We start from the raw sequence: 24937 nt of genomic DNA, 5'->3' as shown, positions 1-24937 counted from the left end.
CCCTCACGGCTTCTACAAATCCTGTTTCCCTAGTGCAGTTGGAGTGACCCGTACTCCAGTCTATCCCCGGGTAGTTGAAGTCCCCCATCACTGTTACACTTCCAGTCCTGCATTCTTGTCTCAGTTCAGCTTCCAAGACGTGTCCGACTCCTTCTGGCGTACCAGGTGGGCGATAGTACAGCCCCAGTTTTATGCCTGCACCCTTGTTTCCCGGCAATTTGACCCATAGCGATTCCAGCCCCTCTGCCTTCGTTGCCATATCCATCCCGACCGAGTAGATAGAGTCCTTTATATATAGTGCTATGCCTCCTCCCTTCTTGTGGGTCCTGTCCCTCCTGTAGAGCTTGTACCCCGGCAGCGCCACATCCCATTGATTTTCCTCTGTCTACCAGGTTTCTGTAATTCCAATGATATCCAGGTCCTCCCCCTTGGCCACGACTTCTAGTTCACCCATCTTGGCCGTGAGGCTTCTTGCATTTGCGTATAAGCACCGCAGGTCCCGTCGTTTTTCCTCCACCTCTGCATTTACCTGGGCTGCCTCCCCTTGAATTTGAATTTCGGGCAGCTCTCCAGTTCCCTGTGCTTCTGCTTTGCCATCAGCCTTTACCCTCGTAGCTTTCGGCTTCCCCACTTTCCCGCCACCCCACTTCCCCGCTTTTCCTTTGGGTTTTCTAGCCCTACCTGCCCCCTCTTGGGCTATCATCCCTTGAGCCTCAGTTTGATCCCCTTCGCCTTGTGGCACCCCTATATTGCCCTCAGCTTTCGCCCTCGTGCCACCCAGTCCCCCTGTGTCTCCATGCCCCTTAGTCTCCTCCCAGCAAGCTCCCTTTACCTGATGTTTCCCTCGCTGTCTGATCATAAGATCCACCGGTCTCTCTACTTCCTCCTTGCAGTCATCCCTTTCAGCATCTGTTCTGGATACCGTTGTCCGAAGTGTCAACATCAGATCAGCTGTCGGCTTTCCCCCTCTCCTCAGTTTAAAGCCCTCTCGATCTCCTTTCTCACATTGGCTGCCAGTAGTCTAGTTCTCGCTGTGCTCAGGTGCAGGCCGTCCCGCCGGTAGAGTTTACTCTTTCCCCAGAAGGACGTCCAGTTCCTCACAAAGTGGAAGCCCTCCTCCTGGCACCATCTCCTCAACCATGCATTCACAGCCTGGAGGTCTGCTTGTCTCTTTGCATCTGCTCTCAGTACAGGCAGGATCTCTGAGAATGCAATCCTCCGGGTACTCCGCTTCAGCTTTCGTCCCAGGACACTGAACTGGTCAGTCAGTGTGGCCATGCTGAAGTTCCTCCGGCTCACATCATTCGTTCCGACGTGGATTATCACCGCAGTCTCCTCTGTCTCTGCTCCTTCCAGGATCCGCTCGATCCTATCAGTGATATCTCGTGTCTTGGCCCCTGGGAGACAAGTCACTAGCCGGTCCTCCCTTCCTCCAGCTACGTGACTATCCACCTCTGTCAAGATCGAGTCTCCCACCACAATAGCAGACTTCCCTTTCCTCAGCAACCTCCTCTGTCTCAGGTCCGTGTCCTCGGTGTAGTGCGGTGTCTCTCCCTCGGGGTCCCGGTGAGTCACAGTCACTTCCTCTTGCGTGGTTCCTCCGCTAGGTCCTTCCCCGGTGTTGCCTTGTGGATCCTGGGTCTCGTCTGCCGACATCCGTCTGTGTAGCTGCTGATCCCGTTCCTCCACCTTCCTATAGGCCTCCTCGATGAATCTCTCGAGGTCCCTCACCTGGTCCACAATGGGGCCTGCTCCATCTGTGTCCTTGGTTGACCAGCTCGTCTCCTCTGTGGTGCGCAGTCCCTCCAGTTCCTGGACCCTGACCCTCAGTCTGTCGACCTCCGTCCTCAGGCTTTCCAGTTCCTGACACCGAGTGCATATGTACTCCCGCCTTCCCAAGGGGAGGTAGTCGTACATATTGCACTCTGTGCAGTATACCGGAAAGTACCTCTGGGGTCCTGGGTCCTCCATCGCTCTCGTGAAGTGCTGGTGTGCTCCTGCATTTCTTCCTGAACAGACAGCAGATGTAAATCAATCACTAAATAAAAAAATAAAATCATTCCCCCTACCATTGTTGTCTCCCTCCCTCCATGCTGTGTCTTGCCTTCTGGCCTGCCTCCCCCCCCCCCCCCCGGTGTTAGCTTCAGGCTGGCTCACTCTTCCTCAGTGCTGCAGTGCACAAAGCCGTGGGCAGCGGCTCCTCGTGCATCCCACGCAGGATGCGCGTAGGAGCCTCTGCCCATGGCTTTGGGGAGCACTGAGGAAGAGGGAACCGGCCCGCATCGATCGCACCTTGGACCAGCGGCTGAAGAGCACTGACTAAGGCCCAATGCACCTGCCGGCCCTGTGGACCGGCAGGAAATTTCTGCGGACCGCCGGTTAAAAAACACTGACCTAGAGCACCAAAGGTGCAAAGGAGTGGAGAGAAGGATGTGAGGCTAAGAATGGAAAGATTAGGAAGGACAAATAGTACACAGGAACAAAGCCATAAGTGTTTGAGAATAAAGGTTAACAGAAGTCGATGAAGACCATGAAATGCGCCTGCCCTGTGAATTTAACTGTGAGCAGGAGAGCGTCAGAGTCCTACAGGTAATGGAGTGAGCAAAAGGATATATCAGGCAGGCCCAGCAAGAAGAGAGCATAAAGACATGTATGTTAAATCAAAGGAATTCAGCGTAAAAAAATACACGATGGACTACTTGCCACGCAAGCAGCAAAACTAGACAGCCACATCTCCAATTTACTGATCTCAGCGCCAAACTACAATACCTTCAGGAGGGAAATAAAAACCAGGCTATTCAAGAACTATGTCAAGACAAACTCCTGACACAACCAATAACCTACCTCCATCACCAGACTATAAATGTTCCAACCAATAACTTCCCTGTAATCTTCTGGATATGACCAGAATCTCATCCTTTTGTAATCCGCCTAGAACCGCAAGGTATTGGCGGAATTAAAAAAAAAAAAACTAATGCAATGTAATGATAAGTATCAAAGCAAAGAGCAGAATGAATATGAAGAAGTGAGAACAAATTGAAATAGGCACAAAGAAAGACAAGGGACATGAGAACAAAGCTAAAAAAAAGCCAGCTCAGTTGCTCAGATTTTGGACTGAAGTTTTGATTAACAAATGGCTCTGATTTTCAGGACAGACTACACTTCCTCCTCCCTATTCGCGGTTTCGATTATCCGCAATTTTTTTTTTTTGGGGGGGGGAAAGCATAGTTTAGGACTTTCCCGCCTCCCTACAGGACTTAAAATGTCTAGTAGCGCTATAGAAATACCTGCAAGTAGTAGCAGTAACAAAATGTCATTTATATATTTAAGTGCCTCATTCAGAACATGACATCTCAAAGTAATTCAGATATAATTCAGCATTTCACAGACTACTCCTTACCTGGTGGTCTAGCGGGCTTTTGAGGCAGGAGCGATCTTCCTACGCTCCTGCTCTGTGTAAATTGCCAATAGGAAATGGCTGCCATGAGCTCCGGTCATAGTCTCAAGAGACTACAGGAACTCAGGGCAGTCATTTCCTATTGGCGATCTGCACGGGGCAGGAGTGTAGGAAGTTCGCTCCTGCCCCGCAAGCCCGCTAGACCACCAGGTAAGACCGGGATGCCGGGGGGAAGGCAGGGGTGGGTCAGAGCCGGACGAGAAGTTCTTCACGGTTTTTCACACTTTGTGGTCCGGCTCTGCCCCTATCCCCCGCAAATACCGAAGGAGAAGTGTAATCCAGTCCTGGGTTAGCCCACTGCATGCTGGGAGATATACACAATGTCCAGAAACAACAGAGCCCCTCAGAGAGTTTCAAAATACTTTGCGTTGTTTAAAGATTTAGCATGACCTGTGAAAATGCATTAGTATAATGGGGGGGGGGGGGGGAGGAGTCTTAGTCAATTCATAATTGAAGAGCACTTTTCCAAAACTCATTGTCCATTTTTTGTTAGTTTTGAGCTATGCAATTAATTTCTTCATCAAGATTTATTTACTGTGGCTAACTCCTTTGCTAAAATCCATGAGTTTTGGTACAGGAATAAACAAGAGTAAATTAATCTTGCCTTGACGAATGAAATTGATCACATAGCTCAAAACTGACCAAAAAAAATGGACTGAGTGAGATTTAGAAAAATGTTCTTCAATTTGTATTCAAAGTGTCCTCCTTCAACCTTAACACATTCACCAAGGCCTAGATTGTCAGCAGGACGCCGAAAATTAGGCGGTAGTAGGCATGCCACCGCCTCCTAACTTGTTTTTAATGGTGTTTATCAACATGGTAATGACCGTGTCATTTAAAAGCAATTAAAAAGTAATTACAAAAAAAAGGCATTGCTTTGGACACCAGTTTTTGGCTCTGCTCATCTCAAACATTTACCTGCGCTTAATGCACTATTCCTGCGATAGGGAAATCATCCTTCGAAACTCTTGACCAGGGGTCCTCAAACTTTTAAACAGGGGGGCCAGTTCACTGTCCCTCAGACCGTTGGAGGGCCGGACTATAGTTTAAAAAAAAACTATGAACAAATTCCTATGCACTTCAGAAAAAAAGGACCCCCTTAACTGCAAAAAAAAAAAAAAAGCCCTACTAACTGCAAAATAAAAAATAAATAGACCTCCTAACTTGAAAAAAAAAAATCCTAACTTGTTCTTACCAGGGCTGACTGCTTCCTGCCGGAGTTTCCACTCTCCAGTCAGGCACCCCTGCAGCCACTACCGGCAGTTGCCGATTGGAGGAGAGGTCCTCTCTCCTCAGGATAAGATCCCTGTGATCCGCGGAGGAAATATTATTTTGCCTGACTCTAGAGTGTATTAATATTGAAGAATATCAATGTTTAATTTTTCTTTTGATAGAGGCTGCGGCAGAAATAGTCAGCCCTCAATAATGTGGACTTGATAAATGCTAGTATTTTTTATTTTGATATATTTCCTTTACAGTTGTTTAAATTGCCTGAATTTGTTATATGTTGTAACAATTAATAAATGAATTAAAAAAAATTAACAAAAAATCCTAACTTGTTCTTACCTCGGTCCTCAGGCAGCAGCAGGCTCTTCACAGGCAAGCTCGTGACTCGTCCGATCACACCCGAGACTGAGAGGAGGAGTCGAGAGACTGAGAGAAGGAGGGGAGTCGGAGAGTGCGGCGCACATTCCACACATGCGCACTGCGGGCCCGGGACGAATCGGCTGCTAAGCAGGACAGGCAGCGGCGGCAAAAACACCCGGTGGGCCGGATAAATGTTTTCGGCGGGCCGCATGTTGCCTGCGGGCTGTAGTTTGAGGACCCCTGCTCTTGACAAAGGTATTGATTCCGAAACACTGTCAGTGTCGAGTCTTCGAGTCTACTACCAATAAAGTGTTCTTTAAACTGTATACCTGCGGCTGAATTAGTGACATCTTATCCTCACGACTCCTCCATCCTGCTGCTACGAAGCCTCCAGGACTCTCCTAGGTCCCTAGTGGCTAGTGGTGTATAGTGACACCAAAGCCCGGAAGTGGCCATGGTTAGGGGCATCACTATGTGCCGCTGGCTGTTATTCTGATGGGACCCCAGGTGCTGGAAAAATAGGGTCACGTCAAGCCACAATTCTGGAAGCAGCGACATGCGGCAGACGCCCGTTTTGTAGGCACCTCTTAAAGAATCAGCCCCAAAGCCTTTGACGCTCAGAGAATTCTGGGGTTTCATGAAATAAGAGCTGAACTGATTTGCGAGCTCCAACATTTTCCCCAATAATCCCCAAATGGGTGTTGTCTATTTTATGGAATTTAGGATTGTTTTTGGAAACCGCCTACACTTAAAGTGGTATATAAATAAAATGACCTACTGCAGCAGAACCTTAAGTCTGAAACATTTCTGAGCACTTTATTTAATGTCTTAAATTTCAAGTTTAATAAAAATTTGATTTGATCGGAAAATTGTAATTCAATGCGATTTACAAATAATGATAAAATTGGGGTAAAAAAAAGAAAAACACATTAATCAAATCAGACAGTTAAAACAACTTTAGACCAACCAACCACATAAGGTAATAAATAATAAATAAAGAGTTAAATACAATTTATAAACCGTATAAACAATAGGATGGGGAAAAGGATACCTGCTCAATTTTCACCTATCAGCATTACTAGTCCTCTAACACACATCCTGAATATATAAAATTTGTGTAACTCAGTTAAAAGCTTTTCAGGAGACTTTTAAACTTACTAAGTCATTTTTCTTCCCTTATATTGATTGGGAGCGAATTCCAGATTTGAGGGGCCGTGATAGAAAAGATCGTGTCTCTCCTTGAATAAATGAGTCTCAGTGAAGGGACTAAGAGGAGAGATTTCTCTTCCGATCTTAAGGAGCCAGAAGGTTCTGCTGTAGTAGGACGTTTTGGGGTTATTTAGGAAAACATTGGGGGTCCCTTTTTTCCCCCCACACACTGTGTATTTTGAATCCTCTGAAAAAAATGAAGCTATTTGGTGACCCTAATTTTTAAAACTGGACTAGCCTAACGGGCTGAGAAGTAGTGAGGCCAGAGTTTGAATCCTGCTTCTCCCACCTCTGCTCCTTGTGATTTGGGATTGCCTTAGGTTTCAACTTAGACCATAAGCCCTCTGGGTAAGGACCTTCCTACCAGAGCTGACACGTAACTTGCACTGACTGTGGTTAACCATTATTTTTAAATAAGTAGGGCTGTTGGAAGGGGCAGGCAAGTGGGTGGCCATCTCTAATAGCAGAGCAAGAGGCTACCATTAATAACTAAATATATGTGGCCGTCACTGCCATTATTAATGTAGCAGCAATACTTCCTCCATGGCTGTGTCATCAGACAGCGACTCCCACCCCAAAAAAGCAGCTCCCTTAGCCTCTAATGCAAACTAGCTTAAGTTTAATGTGCTCAGGAAGATGGCTGGTTAAATTAAGTCTACTATCTGAACACCTGTAAATTACATGTAATAATCTCTGGTTTCTCTTCAGATCAAATAAATCTTTCACCTTTTACATGTAAGCTGCAGGTCAGAAGTGGTTACCCAACTGCAGCCATTCTCACGGAGCTGGCAATTAAGGAGGCAGAGTTAGAGCAAGTGCGCATTTTGATGGGCTGTGACAGTTCCGTAAACTCAGTCATTCCTGATTAAAGAACCCAAGCCAACTACCCACCATAGATGGAGCTGTTGCAGGGAATGTCATCTATGGTGCTGTGGCTAGTGACATGTACCAGGTAGCAGTCTTCAAACCCTCTGTAAATAGCTGGCTGCACCAGGATTGTAAACTCTCCGATCTGCGCCTTTGTGTCTGAGAAACAGCCCAGAGTCTCAGAAAATGCGGTCAAGAGCAGCTCATCCTCTCCTGAAAGAGAAAATCTCCTGTCACAAGTGTAGAGCTATTGATTAGGGCAGGGTCTTCTTACCTCTTTCCTGAGGCTCACCTAGCCAGTCACGTTTTCAAGATTGCTGCTGTGAATTTGCAGCAGATATATTTGCAGACGATGGATTTCCCAATACTGTATATGGAAATGCACTTCATGCATAGTCATTGCAGTAATCCTGAAGACCTGACTGGCCTCCAGGAGAGGGAGAGGGTGAGGGTAAGGGAAGGAGTGAGAGATAGTGGAGATGTCCAGAAGATTATATGAATGACAGATTTCTAAACATGATAGATGTTTGTTAATGGATCCACTTAATTCTGTATTCTTTTAATTTGTATATCTAGAATTGTAACTTACAATCAAAAATGAAATGAACACTGGAATAGAGCTTAACAACAAGTCTTGCCGAGTACTATCACATGGTGACCCTGTTGTATAAGTCTATATCAAACTCAGCAAGGTGATACTACAGAGGAGGAATGGTAGGCAGGAAAAAAAAAAAGAGGTTACATACTGGCTGCCTCTCACCCAGGATAAAAAGATGGCCACCTGGGTCAGGAACTGGTTGAGTGGAAGGCAACAGAGGGTAGTGATCACTGGAGATCGCTCTGAGGAACATAGTAACACAGTAGATCAGGGGTGTCAAAGTCGATCCTCGAGGGCCGCAATCCAGTCGGGTTTTCAAGATTTCCCCAATGAATATGCATGAGATCTATGTGCATGCACTGCTTTCAATGCATATTCATTGGGGAAATTCTGAAAACCCGACTGGATTGCGGCCCTCGAGGACCGACTTCGACACCTGTGCAATAGATGATGGCAGATTATAACGAGCCAAATGGTCCATCCAGTCTGCCCAACCTGAAGCAATCTAAAAAAAAATTTTTTTTTTTTTTTCTTAGCTATTTCTGGGCAAGAATCCAAAGCTCTGCCCGGTACTGTTCTTAGTTTCCAACTACTGAAGTCTCCGTCAAAGCTCACTCCAGCCTTTGACGCCTTCCCCAGCCCATCCGCCACCAAATGGCCAGTACTGGCCTCAGTTCTTCACTATTTACTGATTCTAGATCCTCTGTTACCAGTGGTATGCCTCAAGGTTCTGTTCTTGGGCCTGTTCTTTTAAACATTTTTATAAACGATATTGCTGAAGGGTTGTCAGGCAAGATTTACCTCTTTGCGTATGATACCAAAATCTGCAATAGAGCAGACACGCCAGATGGTATGAATAACATGAAGAAAGATCTGGCGAAGCTCAAAAAATGGTCTGAAATTTGGCAGCTAAAATTTAATGCTAAGAAATGCAAGGTCATGCATTTGGGCTGCAAAAACCTGAGGGAACAGTACAGTTTAGGGGGTGAAGAGCTTATGTGCACGACGGAAGAGCGGGACTTGGGTGTGATTGTATGTGATGATCTTAAGATGGCCAAACAGGTTGAACAGGTGACGGCGAAAGCTAGAAGGATGCTAGGTTGCATAAGGAGAGGTTTAGCCAGTAGGAAAAAGGAGGTATTGATGCCCTCATTTAGAATATTGTGTACAATTCTGGAGGCCTCACCTTCTAAAAGATATAAAAAGGATGGAGTAAGTCTAGAGGGTGACTATTAAAAAGATCAATGCTCTTTATCATATGGGGACAGACTTGAAGATCTCAATATGTGTACTTTGGAAGAAAGACCGGAGAGGGAAGATATGATAGAGATATTCAAATACCTGCATGGCATAAATGCACAGGAAGCCAGTCTGCTCATAGCACCTCTGTCTATCCCCTAATCTCTCTCCCATCTGCTTAACATTCTCTCCCTTCTTCTGTTCAGTCACTTCTCAGTGTATGAACATCATTCCAATTTCCATTCTCAGACTCTGGCATTTTCTTTCTTTCTCTCTCTTTCCACCCATCCAGCATCTTCTCTTGCTCTCCCCCTTCACTCACTAACTTAGTGCTTTTTCTCTCCATTCTCACCCCTTCAGCAAGGGATTTGAAAGTTGCCAGGGAGGGAGCCAGACCCAGAAAATTCAGTCTGATGCACTAACCAATGCTGCTGAGAAACTCGATGGCCTTTTCATTAGCTTTCGGTGGCTCAGGCACAGTCAGTGTCATCTCCAGTCCTTGGGCAAAAGAAAAAAAAAAAAAAAAAAAAGCAGTGTTAAGAAGTCTGAGAGAACAATTTTCAATTCTCTGCAGATAAAGTATATGACCTGCAAAAGGGAAAATCCAAGAGCAGAAAGAGTTGGAAGACCATGAGCATGGGGAAGGGAATGAACCTCATTTTAAATTCCTGCACATTATTTACAGAGACTTTGCACATTAAAGACTGTAGCCCACCTTGAATTTTCACAAGGTAACATCATTGGTTAATTCACAAGTGTACAGTAAATATCAAACAATTAGAATACAATATCACTTGAAAATCTACCATATCATACAACAAAAAGATATAACCCCCAACCCCTCCCGCTTCCATATACAACAAAAAAATATACCACATGAATATATCTTATCATTCATATATATTATTAATAGAAATCCAACACACCCCCTGATCCACATGTAAGAATTAAAATTGGGAAAAGTGTAAATTATTCATTCATTAGAATAATTTAAAAATGGCCCCCACACATCCTTAAATTTCTTATAGTAACCTTTTTGAACTGCCAATGCTCTTTCCATTTTAAACACATGACATACTGAATTCCACCAGAAACAATAATTCAACCTTGTACAATCTTTCCAGTTATACGTTATTTGTTGAATGGCAACTCCTGTCAAAATATCATCAAATTCATTTTCAGATCCAGAAGTACTAAGCACCCAAGATCTGCATTCGGGTCTCCTTTAAAAAAAACAAAACCAACTGCCCTGTAAGAGGTCAGCAGTAAAGACTCAATGGAGGAATAAGAGGGATGTCACAGGGCAGGAGTGGGGTGCACTAGTACAGCTGTTTGGTGGGGGTGGGAGAGGGGAAGGCATTTATATGAGGACAGCAGTAACAGTTGCTCAACAGTGGAATAACAGAGGTGTGAAGTGCATTGGTGAGGATCTATATAAAGATCTTTGAACTAGGATGGCAGTGCTGAAAGAGAGGGATGAAATACACTGATGATTCATGGGGGGGGGGGGGTTGCAGATAAGACTGAGGTACACTGGGGGAGCCCATTGTGTGTAAATTTCAGTACCGGAATTGCAGGGCTGGTGCACCATTGTAGAGATGTGTGTGGAATCAGACTTACAGCCCAGGGCTACTACAAAGGGTGGATGACCCCTTGAGCACCAGACCTTGAAGGAGGGTCATCATAATGTCCTATTGACTCGGTCTATGAGTCTGTAAGAACATGTGGCCAGAAGGGAGGCATCAAAAGTGACCCTTGCCTTGATGTCTATTTTATTCCGTGATTGCTCTGTTGAAATAGAAGAAAGGCTGGCAAGCAGGGGTGAGGTGTGTTGGTAAAGCACAGTTACTTACCGTAACAGGTGTTATCCAGGGACAGCAGGCAGATATTCTTAACGCATGGGTGACGTCACCGACGGAGCCCCGGTACGGACCTTTTTAACTAGAAAGTTCTAGTTGGCCGCACCACGCCTGCGCGAGTGCCTTCCTGCCCGACGGAGGAGAGTGTGGTCCCCAGTTAAGATAAGCCAGCTAAGAAGCCAACCCAGGGAGGAGGGTGGGACGTAAGAATATCTGCCTGCTGTCCCTGGATAACACCTGTTACGGTAAGTAACTGTGCTTTATCCCAGGACAAGCAGGCAGCATATTCTTAACACATGGGTGACCTCCAAGCTAACAGAGAGGGAGGAGGGATGGTTGGCCATTAGGAAAATAAATTTTGTAACACAGATTGGCCGAAGTGTCCATTCAGTCTGGAGAAGGCATCCAGACAGTAGTGAGTAGTGAACGTGTGAACTGAGGACCAAGTGGCAGCCTTGCAGATTTCCTCGATGGGCGTGGAACGGAGGAAAGCCACAGAAGCAGCCATAGCTCTGACCCTGTGGGCCGTGACAGCACCTTCCAGTGAGAGACCGGCCCGAGCATAACAGAACGCAATACAGGCAGCAAGCCAGTTGGAAAGCGTCCGTTTAGAGACAGGACGACCTAGACGGTTAGGATCGAAGGTCAGAAAGAGCTAAGGGGACGAGCGGTGAGCCCTGGTACGGTCAAGGTAGTATGCAAGGGCACACTTACAATCCAGCGTGTGCAACGCCTGTTCCCCAGGATGAGAATGGGGTTTAGGGAAAAAGACAGGCAACACAATGGACTGGTTGAGGTGAAAAGCCGAGACCACCTTGGGAAGGAATTTAGGATGGGTACGCAGAACCACCTTGTCATGGTGAAAAACAGTGAACGGTGGATCGGCGACCAGTGCATGCATCTCACTAACCCTCCTGGCAGAGGTGATGGCAATGAGGAAAAGCACCTTCCATGTTAGAAGTTTGAGCGAAGTTGTGGCAAGAGGCTCAAAAGGGGGTTGCATGAGGGCTGATAAAACCACATTCAGGTCCCAGACGACAGGAGGAGGCTTCAGAGGTGGTTTGACATTGAAGAGGCCTCTCATGAACCGGGAAACCAGTGGATGAGCCGTGAGAGGTTTTCCGAGGATAGGCTCATGAAACGCAGTGATGGCACTGAGGTGGACTCTGATTGAGGTAGACTTGAGGCCAGCGTCGGACAGAGAGAGCAAATAGTCCAGTACAGTTTCCACCGCTAATGAGGTGGGATCGTGATGATGCAGTAGACACCAAGAGGAGAACCTGGTCCACTTCTGATGGTAACATTGGAGGGTGGCCGGTTTCCTGGAGGCATCCAAAATGCGACAGACAGGCTGAGACAGATTCTCTGGAGAGGTCAGCCCGAGAGAAACCAAGCTGTCAGGTGGAGCGAAGACAGATTGGGATGCAGTAGAGACTGACGTTGCTGCGTAAGTAGAGTAGGAAACACAGGAAGAGGAATGGGCTCCCTGGAGCTGAGCTGAAGCAGGAGGGAGAACCAGTGTTGGCGAGGCCACCGAGGAGCGATGAGAATCATGGTGGCCCTGTCCCTGCGGAGTTTGGATAACGTCCGCAACAACAGAGGTAGTGGAGGAAAGGCATAGAGGAACCGATCCGTCCAGTCGAGCAGGAATGCATCTGGGGTCAGACGATGAGGAGAGAAGAGTCTGGAACAGAACTGGGGTAGCTGATGGTTGTGAGGTGCTGCAAAGAGGTCCACCTGCGGAGTGCCCCAGCGAGCAAAGATGGAGTAAAGTGTTGAAGGGTCCAGAGTCCACTCGTGAGGTTGAAGGATGCGGCTGAGATTGTCAGCCAGGGAGTTCTGTTCGCCCTGGATATAGACAGCCTTGAGGAAGAGATTGCGGGCCGTGGCCCAGGTCCAGATGCTGAGAGCCTCCTGACAAAGGAGGCGAGATCCGGTGCCGCCTTGCTTGTTTATGTAGTACATGGCGACTTGATTGTCTGTGCACAGGAGAAGGACCTGAGGGTAGAGAAGGTGCTGGAAGGCCTTGAGAGCATAGAACATGGCTCTGAGTTCCAGGAAATTGATGTGATGTTGACGCTCCTGAGGGGTCCAGAGTCCCTGGGTGCATAGATCTCCCAGGTGAGCTCCCCACGCATAGGGAGAGGCATCCGTGGTTATGATCATGGAGTGAGGGGGTAGATGAAAGAGTAGACCCCTGGAAAGATTTGAGGAGTTCAACCACCATTGAAGAGATTGCTGAAGAGACGATGTCACAGAGATGGGATGAGAAAGAAGATCTGTGGTCTGTGACCATTGGTTGGCAAGAGTCCATTGAGGTGTCCTGAGGTGGAGTCGCGCCAGAGGAAGCACATGGACCGTCGAGGCCATGTGGCCCAGGAGGACCATCATCTGTCGGGCAGGAATGGAGTGATGAAGGAGCACCTGACGACAGAGGTGGAGCAGGGTCCGTTGACGGTCGGAGGGTAGAAACGCCCTCATTAGTGTGGTGTCGAGAACTGCTCCAATGAACTGAAGTCGCTGTGTGGGAAGCAGATGCGACTTGGGGTAGTTGATCTCGAACCCAGGAGATGGAGGAAAGAGATGGTGTGATGAGTGGCTTGTAGCACAAGTGGAGACGTAGGTGCTTTCACCAACCAATCGTCCAAGTAGGGGAACACCTGGAGGTTGTGAGACCTGAGGAAGGCCGCCACCACAATAAGGCACTTGGTGAACACCCTGGGCGATGAAGCGAGGCCAAAAGGTAGCACTTTGTACTGATAGTGACGGTGCTGTATCTGAAACCGTAGGTAGCGACGTGAAGTCGGATTGATTGGGATGTGAGTGTAGGCCTCTTTGAGATCCAGGGAACATAGCCAGTCGTGTTGAGAGAGAAGAGGGTAAAGCGTGGCAAGGGAGAGCATTCTGAACTTCTCCTTGACCAGACACTTGTTGAGGTCCTTGAGATCGAGAATGGGACGAAGGTCTCCTGTCTTCTTGGGAACCAGGAAGTAGCGGGAGTAGAATCCCTGACCCCTTTGGTCCGGAGGCATCTCTTCGATGGCATTGAGAAGAAGGAGGGATTGGACCTCCCTCAGGAGGAGGGGGGTTTGGGAGGAGTGAGAAGCAGACTCTATGGGAGGATTGTCTGGTGGAAGAGTCTGGAAGTTGAGAGAGTAGCCGTGGCGAATGATGTTGAGGACCCATTGGTCTGATGTGATGACCTCCCAACGGCTGAGGAAGATTTGGAGGCGACCTCCGATAGGCTGAGGAAGAGGCAATGATGATGGGAGACTGGCTATGCCCTGGAGGAAAAAGTCAAAAGGGCTGAGATGGTTTTGACGGAGGGAGAGGCTTGGCAGGTTGGTGAGACTGTGAGTGAGCCTGAGATTGATGCTGTTGACGAGGTCAGCGAGGCTGCTGTTGAGGCGGGTTGAGAGGTCTGGCCGAGAACCTGCGCTGGTATGAAGACTGCTGTCTGTAGGTGCGAGCAGGTGGAGTCTTCTTTTTAGGTTTAATCAGAGTGTCCCACCTGGTCTCATGTGCTGAGAGTTTCTGGGTTGTTGAGTCCAGGGACTCTCCGAAGAGTTCATCACCCAGACAAGGTGCGTTAGCCAGGCGGTCCTGGTGGTTAATGTCCAGGTCAGAGACTCTCAGCCATGCCAAACGTCGCATGGCCACCGCCATGGCAGATGCGCGAGAGGTCAGCTCAAATGAGTCGTAGATGGAGCGAACCATGAATTTCCTGAGTTGGAGGAGGCTGGAAATATGTTGCTGGAAAAGAGGGACCTTACGTTCAGGAAGGTATTTCTGTAAGGAGGAGAGCTGTTGCACCAGATGCTTCATGTAGAAGGAGAAGTGGAAGGTGTAGTTGTTGGCTCTATTGGCTAACATGGCATTTTGGAAAAGGCGCTTACCAAATTTATCCATGGTTTTTCCCTCTCTGCCAGGAGCGGTGGAGGCATATACACTGGAACCCTGAGATTTTTTCAAAGTAGATTCCACCAGGAGGGACTCGTGAGGCAATTGAGGTTTATCAAACCCTGGGATTGGAATAACCATGTACAAGCTATCCAATTTACGAGGGGCTCCAGGAACCATGAGGGGAGCTTCCCAGTTTTTATAGAAAGTTTCCCGTAAGATGTCGTGGACGGGCAACTTCAGAAATTCTTTGGGAGGTTGCTCAAAGTCTAGGGCATCGAGGAAAGCCTGAGACTTTTTAGAGTCGGACTCCAAGGGAATGGAAAGAGTTGCTGACATCTCCCTAAGGAATTTGGAGAAAGAGGATTGCTCTGGTTTGGAGACGGTGTCGGTCATGGAGGGTTCTTCATCGGTTGATGAAGCGTCCTCCTCGGTACCGTGAGGGAAGTCTTCCCACAAATCTGGGTCCCTAACATCGGGGTGCGTACGTTTGGACATCGGTGTGGAGGGCTCGGCATGGCGGGTCTTTGAAAGAGATTTGCCTGAGCGCACCAAGGCGGTACCGGGTGAGGAAGACCGATGTCGTTCCTGGGACCGGACAGGGTCGGCAGCATCACGGGTACGTACTGTAGGTGTTTCTGCCAAGAGCACCGGCATGGAAGTATTAATCGGTACCGAGGGGGTCGACACCGATGGGACAGTGTGAGGCTCGGACCGGTCCTGTACTGGAAAGTGCGGTGCCAGCAACGCCGGCAACAGTTGTTGGAGCTGTTGTTGCAGCTGCTCCTGTAACTGTGTTTGGAGTATGGCCGCGATGCGGTCGTCCAGGGGAGGCACCGGTACCGCTTTTTTCTTCTTCGGTACCATAGGTGCCGCTCTACGCTCCAGCGATGAGGAGGCCGATGATGAGGCACTCACCGAGATCGGAGCGGAGCGTTTGCGGGGCCGGTGCGGCGCCGGGAGGGCCGGTGTCGCAACCGTGGCAGGAGGGCGCTCAAGGGAAGTGGGAGGCTTCTTAGCCGGCTTACTTGGGCCCAACAACCCCGAGGAAGGGTCCGGTGGTGTTGATGTCATCGGTGCCGACTTTTGTGGTGCCGTCGACGTCGCAGCCGGTTCCATGGTAGATCCAGTACCAAACAAAATATTTTGCTGGATCTGCCGATTTTTCAAAGTACGCTTTTTAAGCGTAGCACAGCGGGTGCAGGTGTCAGCCCGATGCTCTGGACCCAAGCACTGGAGGCACCAATTGTGTGGGTCGGTGAGGGAGATCGGGCGTGCACACCGCTGGCACTTCTTAAAACCCGGTTGAGGGGGCATGAATGGAAACACGGCCTCCGCAAAATCGAACCCGGAGGCCTGTATGGTGGCAACAGGCCCCGCCGAGGCCAGCCTGAAAAAATAAGGAAAACTCGACGAGTTTTTGTTTTGTTTTGTTTTTAAAACAAAATTAAAGGGAATCCGATAAGAAAAAAGGAAAAAAAGTGAAAAAATACGCGAGCGGGAAGACAAAAATTAGTTTTTCAATGGCCGTTGAAAACACATGCGTCTTCTTCGCTCCGCGGAAATGAAGAAACTGGGGACCACGCTCTCCTCCGTCGGGCGGGAAGGCACTCGCGCATGCACGCTGCGGCCAACTAGAACTTTCTAGTTAAAAAGGTCCGTACCGGGGCTCCGTCGGTGACGTCACCCATGCGTTAAGAATATGCTGCCTGCTTGTCCTGGGATAAAGATGAGTATGTTTGAGAGTCTCAAAAGTAGAATAGAAGAAAGGGAAGCTGAAAGGTGGGAGTGATATGCATTGGCAGAGCTATGAGGGGTATCCCTACTGGAATTGCAAAGGCTGCAAATCAGTTAGCTTAGCAGGGTTTAAAAAAATATTTGGATCATTTCCTAAAAGAGAAGTCTATAGGCCATTATTGAGATGGCTTGGGGAAATCTACTACTTTTTCCTAAGTTAAGCAGTATAAAATTTATTTTATTCCTTAGGATCTTGCCAGGTAACTGTGACCTGGGCTGGCCACTGTTGGAAACAGGATACTGGGCTTGATGGACCTTCGGTCTGTCCCGGAATGTTCTTAGGTCTCTTTCAACTGGAATGAGGGGACATACTCTGGAGTAATGTAAGGAAATACTTCTTTTCAGCAAGAGTAGTGGATGTCAGTAGAGGTGGTGGAGACAAAGATTATCTGAATTCAAGAAGCTTGGGAGAAGTACGTAGGAGCCCTAAAGGAGAAAGCACAGTTACTTACCGTAACAGGTGTTATCCAGGGACAGCAGGCAGATATTCTTGACTGATGGGTGACGGCACCGACGGAGCCCCGGTACGGACAATTTTAGAGTGATTGAACTCTAAGAACTTAGAAAGTTCTAGCTAGGCTGCACCGCGCGTGCGCGAGTACCTTCCCGCCCGACTGAGGCGCGCGGTCCCCAGTTAAGATAAGCCAGCTAAGAAGCCAACCCGGGGAGGTGGGTGGGACGCAAGAATATCTGCCTGCTGTCCCTGGATAACACCTGTTACGGTAAGTAACTGTGCTTTATCCCAGGACAAGCAGGCAGCATATTCTTGACTGATGGGTGACCTCCAAGCTAACAAAAAGAGGGATGGTGGGAAGGTTGGCCATTAAGAAAACAAATTTTGTAAAACAGATTGGCCGAAGTGTCCATCCCGTCTGGAGAATGCATCCAGACAATAATGAGATGTGAAAGTATGAACTGAGGACCAAGTAGCAGCCTTGCAGATTTCCTCAATAGGAGTGGAACGGAGGAAAGCTACAGATGCTGCCATAGCTCTAACTTTGTGGCCCGTGACAGAACCTTCCAGTGTCAGGCCCGACTGAGCATAACAGAATGAAACGCAAGCAGCAAGCCAATTGGAGAGGGTGCGTTTAGATACAGGATGACCCAACTTGTTAGGATCAAAAGACAAAAACAGTTGAGGAGATGATCTGTGAGGTTTCGTGCGTTCAAGATAGTAAGCCAAAGCACGTTTACAGTCCAAGGTATGCAAAGCCTGTTCACCTGGATGAGAATGAGGCTTTGGAAAAAATACAGGTAGGACAATGGACTGATTAAGATGAAAGTCAGACACAACCTTAGGGAGAAACTTTGGATGCGTACGAAGAACCACCTTATCATGGTGAAAAAAAGTGAAAGGTGGATCGGCCACTAGTGCATGCAATTCACTGACCCTCCTGGCAGAAGTGAGAGCTATCAGGAAGACCACTTTCCAAGTGAGAAATTTGAAATGTGCTGTGGCCAAAGGTTCAAAAGGAGGCTTCATTAAAGCGGAAAGAACCACATTGAGATCCCAAACCACAGGAAGGGGCTTGAGAGGTGGTTTTACATTGAAAAGGCCCCTCATGAATCTAGAAACCAAAGGATGAGCCGAGAGGGGTTTTCTATGAACTGGCTCATGAAAGGCAGCAATGGCACTAAGATGAACTCTGATAGAAGTGGATTTGAGGCCAGAGTCAGACAAGGAAAGAAGATAGTCCAACACCAGTCCCACTGCCAGAGACATGGGATTATGGTGATGTAAGAGGCACCAGGAAGAAAACCGAGACCACTTCTGTTGATAACACTGAAGAGTGGCCGGTTTCCTGGAAGCATCAATGATAGAACGGACAGGCTGAGAAAGGAGTGAATGAGCCGAAGTCAGCCCGAGAGAAACCAAGCTGTCAGGTGCAGAGACTGTAAGTTGGGATGCAGAAGGGACTGTTGATGCTGAGTAAGCAGAGAAGGAAACAGTGGAAGAGGTATGGGTTCCCTGTAACTGAGTTGAAGTAGAAGGGAGAACCAATGTTGCCTGGGCCACCGTGGAGTGATGAGAATCATGGTGGCTCGTTCCCTCTTGAGCTTGAACAATGTCCGCAGCATGAGCGGTAGAGGGGGAAATGCATATAGGAAGAGATTGGTCCAATCCAGGAGAAATGCATCGGGCGCCAGACGGTGAGGAGAGTAGAGTCTGGAGCAAAACAGGGGCAGCTGATAATTGTGAGGAGCTGCAAAAAGGTCCACTTGAGGAGTGCCCCATTGAGCGAAAATGGACTGGAGAGTCGTGGGATCGAGAGTCCATTCGTGAGGTTGGAGAATTCTGCTGAGATTGTCCACTAAGGAATTCTGTTCCCCTTGAATGTAGACAGCCTTCAGGAATAAGTGACGAGCTGTCGCCCAAGACCAAATCCGTTGGGCTTCCTGACACAACAGGCGAGAGCCCGTCCCTCCCTTTTTGTTGAAGTAGTACATTGCAACTTGACTGTCTGTGCAAATGAGTAGTACTTGAGGAAAGAGAAGATGTTGAAACGCCTTGAGGGCATAAAACATCGCTCGGAGTTCCAGGAAATTGATGTGGTGTTTCTTTTCCTGGGTAGTCCAAAACCCCTGAGTTTGGAACTTGTTCAAGTGAGCTCCCCAGGCATAGGGGGAGGAATCTGTGGTGATGACTAGTTGATGAGGAGGTAGATGGAACAGTAGACCTCTGGATAGAGTTGAAGATGTCAACCACCAAAGAAGCGACTGTCGAAGAGACGAGGTCACAGATATGTGTTGTGAACAAGGATCCGTCGCTTGGGACCACTGGTTCGCTAAGGTCCATTGAGGAGTACGCAGGTGGAGACGTGCGAAAGGGGTGACATGTACTGTCGAAGCCATGTGCCCCAATAGCACCATCATGTGATTCGCAGAAATGGTAATCTGTTGAAACACCTGTCGACAGAGATAAAGGATGGTCTGAAGGCGGTTGGATGGAAGAAATGCCCGCATCAGAACAGTGTCCAGAATGGCTCCAATGAATTGAAGTCGCTGGGTTGGAATGAGGTGCGACTTGGGTAGATTGTTTTCGAAACCCAAGAGTCGAAGGAAGTGAATGGTCTGGTTGGTGGCCAGCAGAACCACCTGAGGAGAGTGAGCCTTGATCAGCCAGTCGTCCAAGTAAGGGAAGACTTGAAAATTGTGAGAGCGGAGATAGGCCGCTACTACAATCAGACATTTGGTGAACACCCTGGGAGAGGAGGCCAGACCGAAGGGTAGCACCTTGTACTGATAATGGTTTTGATTGATGAGAAAGTGTAAATATTGCCTGGACGCCAGATGGATAGGAATATGTGTGTAAGCCTCTTTTAGATCGAGGGAACATAGCCAGTCGCCCTGAGAGAGAAGAGGGTAGAGGGTGGCAAGAGAGAGCATTTTGAACTTCTCCTTGACCAAGCATTTGTTGAGATCTCTGAGATCTAATATAGGTCTGAGGTTTCCGGTCTTTTTGGGAACTAGAAAGTACCGGGAGTAAAATCCCTGACCTCTCTGATCTTGAGGAACTTCTTCGATGGCATTGAGAAGAAGGAGGGATTGAACCTCTTGAGCTAGAAGGAGGGACTGAGACTTGTTGGAAGCAGACTCTTTTGGCAGGCCTAACGGCGGAGGAGTCTGAAAATTGAGGGAGTAGCAGTGGGCTATGATAGAGAGCACCCACTGGTCGGTGGTGATCACTTCCCATCGAGTTAGAAAAATGTTTAGTCGACCTCCTATAGGCTGCGGAAGAGGACACGAGGGAGGAAGACTGGCAATGCCCTGGAGAAGCGAGTCAAAAGGGCTGAGTCGGTTTAGGCTGAGCAACAGGCTTCATGGCAGGTGGCTGTTGTTGGCGAGCCTGTTGTTGTTGTTGCTGCCTTTGCCTCCGAGGCTGAGGAGGATGAGGCTGAATCGGCCGAGCAGAAAAACGCCTCTGATAGGACGTCTGCTGCCTGAAAGGACGAGGAGGAGGGGGTTTCTTTTTGTTTTTCAATAAAGTATCCCACCTCGTCTCATGAGCAGAAAGCTTCTGAGTGGTGGAATCCAGAGATTCTCCAAACAGCTCATCACCCAGGCAGGGAGCATTGGCTAGGCGGTCCTGGTGGTTCACATCAAGGTCTGAGACGCGAAGCCAGGCCAATCGTCTCATGGCTATAGCCATAGCAGTAGCTCGGGAGGTCAGTTCAAAAGTGTCATAGATGGAATGGACCATAAACTTCCTGAGTTGCAAGAGACTTGCAGTGCATTGTTGGAAAGCAGAAAGCTTGCGCTCAGGAATATATTTCTCAAAAGTGGCCATCTGCTGGATAAGATGTTTCAGGTAAAAGGAAAAGTGAAACGCATAGTTACCTGAACGGTTGGCCAACATAGCATTTTGGTAGAGTCGTTTACCAAATTTATCCATGGCCTTGCCTTCTCTGCCAGGAGGGACAGAGGCATACACACTAGAGCCTGCAGATTTTTTGAGGGATGACTCCACCAGCAGAGATTCATGTGGAAGCTGAGGTGTGTCAAACCCTGGGATAGGAATAACTTTATAAAGCGATTCCAATTTCCTTGGAGCACCTGGAACAGTGAGAGGAGTTTCCAGATTTTTGTAAAAAGTTTCCCTTAATATATCATGAAGGGGTAACTTTAAAAATTCTTTGGGAGGTTGGTCAAAGTCCAAAGCCTCTAGGAATGCTTTTGACTTCTTAGAATCAGACTCCAAGGGGAGAGAAAGGGTGTCTGATATCTCTCGCAGAAATTTAGTGAAGGAAGAGTGCTCTGGCTTACTAGCAGGATCCTGCACCGATGGGTCAGCCTCATCCGATGAAAAATCCTCCTCGGTACCGAGGGGATCATCGGAGTCATCCCATAAATCAGGGTCCCGTACCGATGGGAGACGGCCCTGAGACAAAGGAGTAGAGGATTCGGTATGTCTGGTTTTGCGTACCGATTTGCCTGAACGCATCGACACCGTATCCGGTGACTGTAAAACGGGACGGGTGTCAGAGAGCGGTACCGGATCAGAGGCCGAGTGAGCCGTGCGGCGAAGAGACTTCGGCTCCGCCGATAACACAGGCATAGAAATGGAAGAGACAGATTTAAGCGGTGCCGATAACATAGGCTGGTCGACTATTGGTACCACAGGCTCAGTGGGTACCGACACTGGAAGGTTGGGAGTTAGCAGAGCCGGGAGCAGGTGTTGCAATTGCTCCTTAAGCTGGACCTGAAGGATGGAGGCGATACGCTCATCCAGAGACGGTCCCGATGGCACCAGTACCGGTTTTTTCTTGCTCGGTACCTGCGGTGCCGCTCGACGCTCAGGCGAAGTCGATGCCGATGAAGAGGCAGTGACTTCTATGGGAGCGGAGCGTTTGCGGGGCCGGCGCGCAGTCTGCAGGACTTGGCTCACTGCTTGTTCGACTGGCGGGCCAAGGACAGAAGGGGATGGCTTCTTAGCCGGCTTACCTGAAGGGTGCGACACCGAAGAGACTTCTTGCGGTGTCGAAACCACCGGTGCCGATTTGGAGGAAGTCGCTGGAGTCGACGCCGGTGGAACTTCCATAGCGGCACCGAACAGAATCCGCTGTTGAATTTGGCGGTTCTTCAAAGTTCTCTTTTGAAGAGAACTACAGTGGGTGCACGTTTCCGCCCTATGGTCCGGACCCAAACACTGAAGGCACCACTTGTGCGGGTCGGATAAAGAAATAGGGCGTGCACACCGCTGACACTTCTTAAAGCCCGGTGAAGAGCATGAAGGGAAAAAAAATCGAAGCCCGAGGCTTCGATGGTGCCAACAGGCCCCGCTGGGGCCGACCGAAAAAAGTCGAGAAAATTAGACTTTATTTTTAAGAAAATAATAAAAAGTGAATAAATTCACGAGAAAAAATTACGCAAGTGGGAAGGCGAAAAAAAGAGAGTCCAACAGCCGTTGGAAACACGCGTCTTCTTAGCTCCGCGGAAACTAAGAAACTGGGGACCGCGCGCCTCAGTCGGGCAGGAAGGCACTCGCGCACGCGCGGTGCAGCCTAGCTAGAACTTTCTAAGTTCTTAGAGTGCAATCACTCTAAAATTATCCGTACCGGGGCTCCGTCGGTGCCGTCACCCATCAGTCAAGAATATGCTGCCTGCTTGTCCTGGGATAAGAGACAGTACAGGATAGGCAACTGGATAGGCCATGTGGTCTTTATGCCCCTTGGCAGCATCACATGTTGCTGGAACTAAATCATGTATTGATAGCAAATACTGAAGAAAGTTTAGTGCCACTTACCAGCCACCTGTTCATCTGCTGTCTTGGAGTCTTCAGCCATTGTCTCTGGTTTCTCGTCTGATCAACAATTAAAAGAAAGAATATTAAGTAGAACATTAGGGTGTTTATTTGAAAAGCTCTGTTTGTGTTTTAGAGGTAGCTAGCTGATCACTCGGCATTGCCTGGATATTTATTAATCCCAAAATGTCCCCCCCACCCCCACAGGAATGTCCCTGTCTATGGGGCTTAAATGGCATTGGGAGTGTCAGTATTCATCTCAGTGAGCCCAAAAACTATGCGTTAGACACTAATATGTGTCATTTTCAATCATTTTCACGTCACCCCCTCCCCCACACACAGTATTTGGCCCAGTTAGTAAGTCTTATGTATACCAAGTTTGGTTGAAATCTCTCCATGCATTTCAGAGTTAAGCTGGAACATACACACACACACATCTAAGAACATAAGAATAGCCTTACTGGGTCAGACCAAAGGTCCATCAAGCTCAGTAGCCCGTTCTCACAGTGACCAATCCAGGTCCCTAGTACCTGGCCAAAACCCAAGGAGTAGCAATATTCCATACAGAATCTCAAAGAATAGCAAGATTCCAGAATCCCCAGAGAGTAACAAGATTCTAGAATCCCCAGAGTAGCAACATTCTATATAGAATCTCAAAGAATAGCAAGATTTCAAAATCCAGAGAGTAACAAGATTCTAGAATCCCAAAGAGTAAGTAGCAACATTCCATACAGAATCCCAAAGAATAGCAAGATTCCGGAATCCCACAGAGTAACAAGATTCTACAACTCCAAAGAGTAGCAACATTCCATGCAGAATCTCAAAGAATAGCAAGATTCCGGAATCCCAGAGAGTAACAAGATTCTAGAATCCCCAGAGTAGCAACATTCTATATAGAATCTCAAAGAATAGCAAGATTTCAGAATCCAGAGAGTAACAAGATTATAGAATCCCAAAGAGTAAGTAGCAACATTCCATACAGAATCCCAAAGAATAGCAAGATTCCGGAATCCCACAGAGTAACAAGATTCTACAACTCCAAAGAGTAGCAACATTCCATGCAGAATCTCAAAGAATAGCAAGATTCCGGAATCCCCAGAGTAGCAACATTCCATGCAGAATCTCAAAGAATAGCAAGATTTCGGAATCCAGAGAGTAACAAGATTCTAGAATCCCAAAGAGTAGCAACATTTCATACAGAATCCCAAAGAATAGCAAGATTCTAGAATCCCCAGAGTAGCAACATTCCATGCAGAATCTCAAAGAATAGCAAGATTTCGGAATCCAGAGAATAACAAGATTCTAGAACCCCAAAGAGTGGCAACATTCCATACAGAATCTCAAAGAATAGCAAGATTCCGGAATCCCAGAGAGTAACAAGATTCTAGAACCCCAAAGAGTAGCAACATTCCATACAGAATCTCAAAGAATAGCAAGATTCCAGAATCCCAGAGAGTAACAAGATTCTACAACCCCAAAGAGTAGCAACATTCCATACAGAATCTCAAAGAATAGCAAGATTCCGGAATCCCAGAGAGTAACAAGATTCTACAACCCCAAAGAATAGCAACATTCCATGCAGAATCTCAAAGAATAGCAAGATTCTGGAATCCGAGAGAATAACAAGATTCTAGAATCCCAAAGAGTAGCAACATTCCATACAGAATCTCAAAGAATAGCAAGATTCCGCAATCCCAGAGAGTAACAAGATTCTAGAATCTCAAAGAGTAGCAACGTTCCATGCTACCGATCCAGAGCAAGCAGTGACTTCCCCCATGTCTTTCTCAATAACAGAGTATGGACTTTTCCTCCAGGAACTTGTCCAAACCGTTCTTAAAACCAGCTACGCTATCCGCTCTTACTACATCCTTAATTATTCTCTGAGTGAAAAAAAAATATTTCCTCCTATTGGCTTTAAAAGTATTTCCCTGTAATTTCATTGAGTGTCCCCCATGTCTTTGTAATTTTCAATGGAGTGAAAAATCGATCCACTAGTACCCGTTCTATTCCACTCAGGATTTTATAAATTTTAATCCTATCTCCCCTCACCCATCTCTTTTCCAAGCTGAAGAGCTCTAACCGTTTTAGTCTTTCATCATACAAAAGGAGTTCCATACCCTTTACCATCTTGGTCGCTCTTCTTTGAACTTTTTCTAGTGCTACTATATCTTTCTTGCGATAAG

At 47.7% G+C, this 24937-nt stretch overlaps 1 protein-coding gene across 3 annotated transcripts in view; it reads right to left on the bottom strand.

Annotated features, from left to right (window-relative positions):
• Positions 1-24937, bottom strand: part of CATIP (ciliogenesis associated TTC17 interacting protein) — an 85852-nt gene that overhangs the window by 52056 nt on the left and 8859 nt on the right. For all 3 annotated transcript variants that reach the window (XM_033946641.1, XM_033946642.1, XM_033946640.1), the window contains exons 3-5: positions 22758-22814; positions 9381-9455; positions 7145-7333 (exon numbers count right to left, since the gene is read on the bottom strand). In XM_033946641.1, the coding sequence (XP_033802532.1) occupies positions 7145-7333; positions 9381-9455; positions 22758-22814 (321 nt within the window). The remainder of the gene's footprint in view (positions 1-7144; positions 7334-9380; positions 9456-22757; positions 22815-24937) is intronic.

The sequence above is a fragment of the Geotrypetes seraphini genome, chromosome 5, assembly GCF_902459505.1.
Source record: "Geotrypetes seraphini chromosome 5, aGeoSer1.1, whole genome shotgun sequence".
Lineage (NCBI taxonomy): Eukaryota > Metazoa > Chordata > Amphibia > Gymnophiona > Dermophiidae > Geotrypetes > Geotrypetes seraphini.
This window is presented reverse-complemented; position numbering and strand designations above follow the sequence as displayed.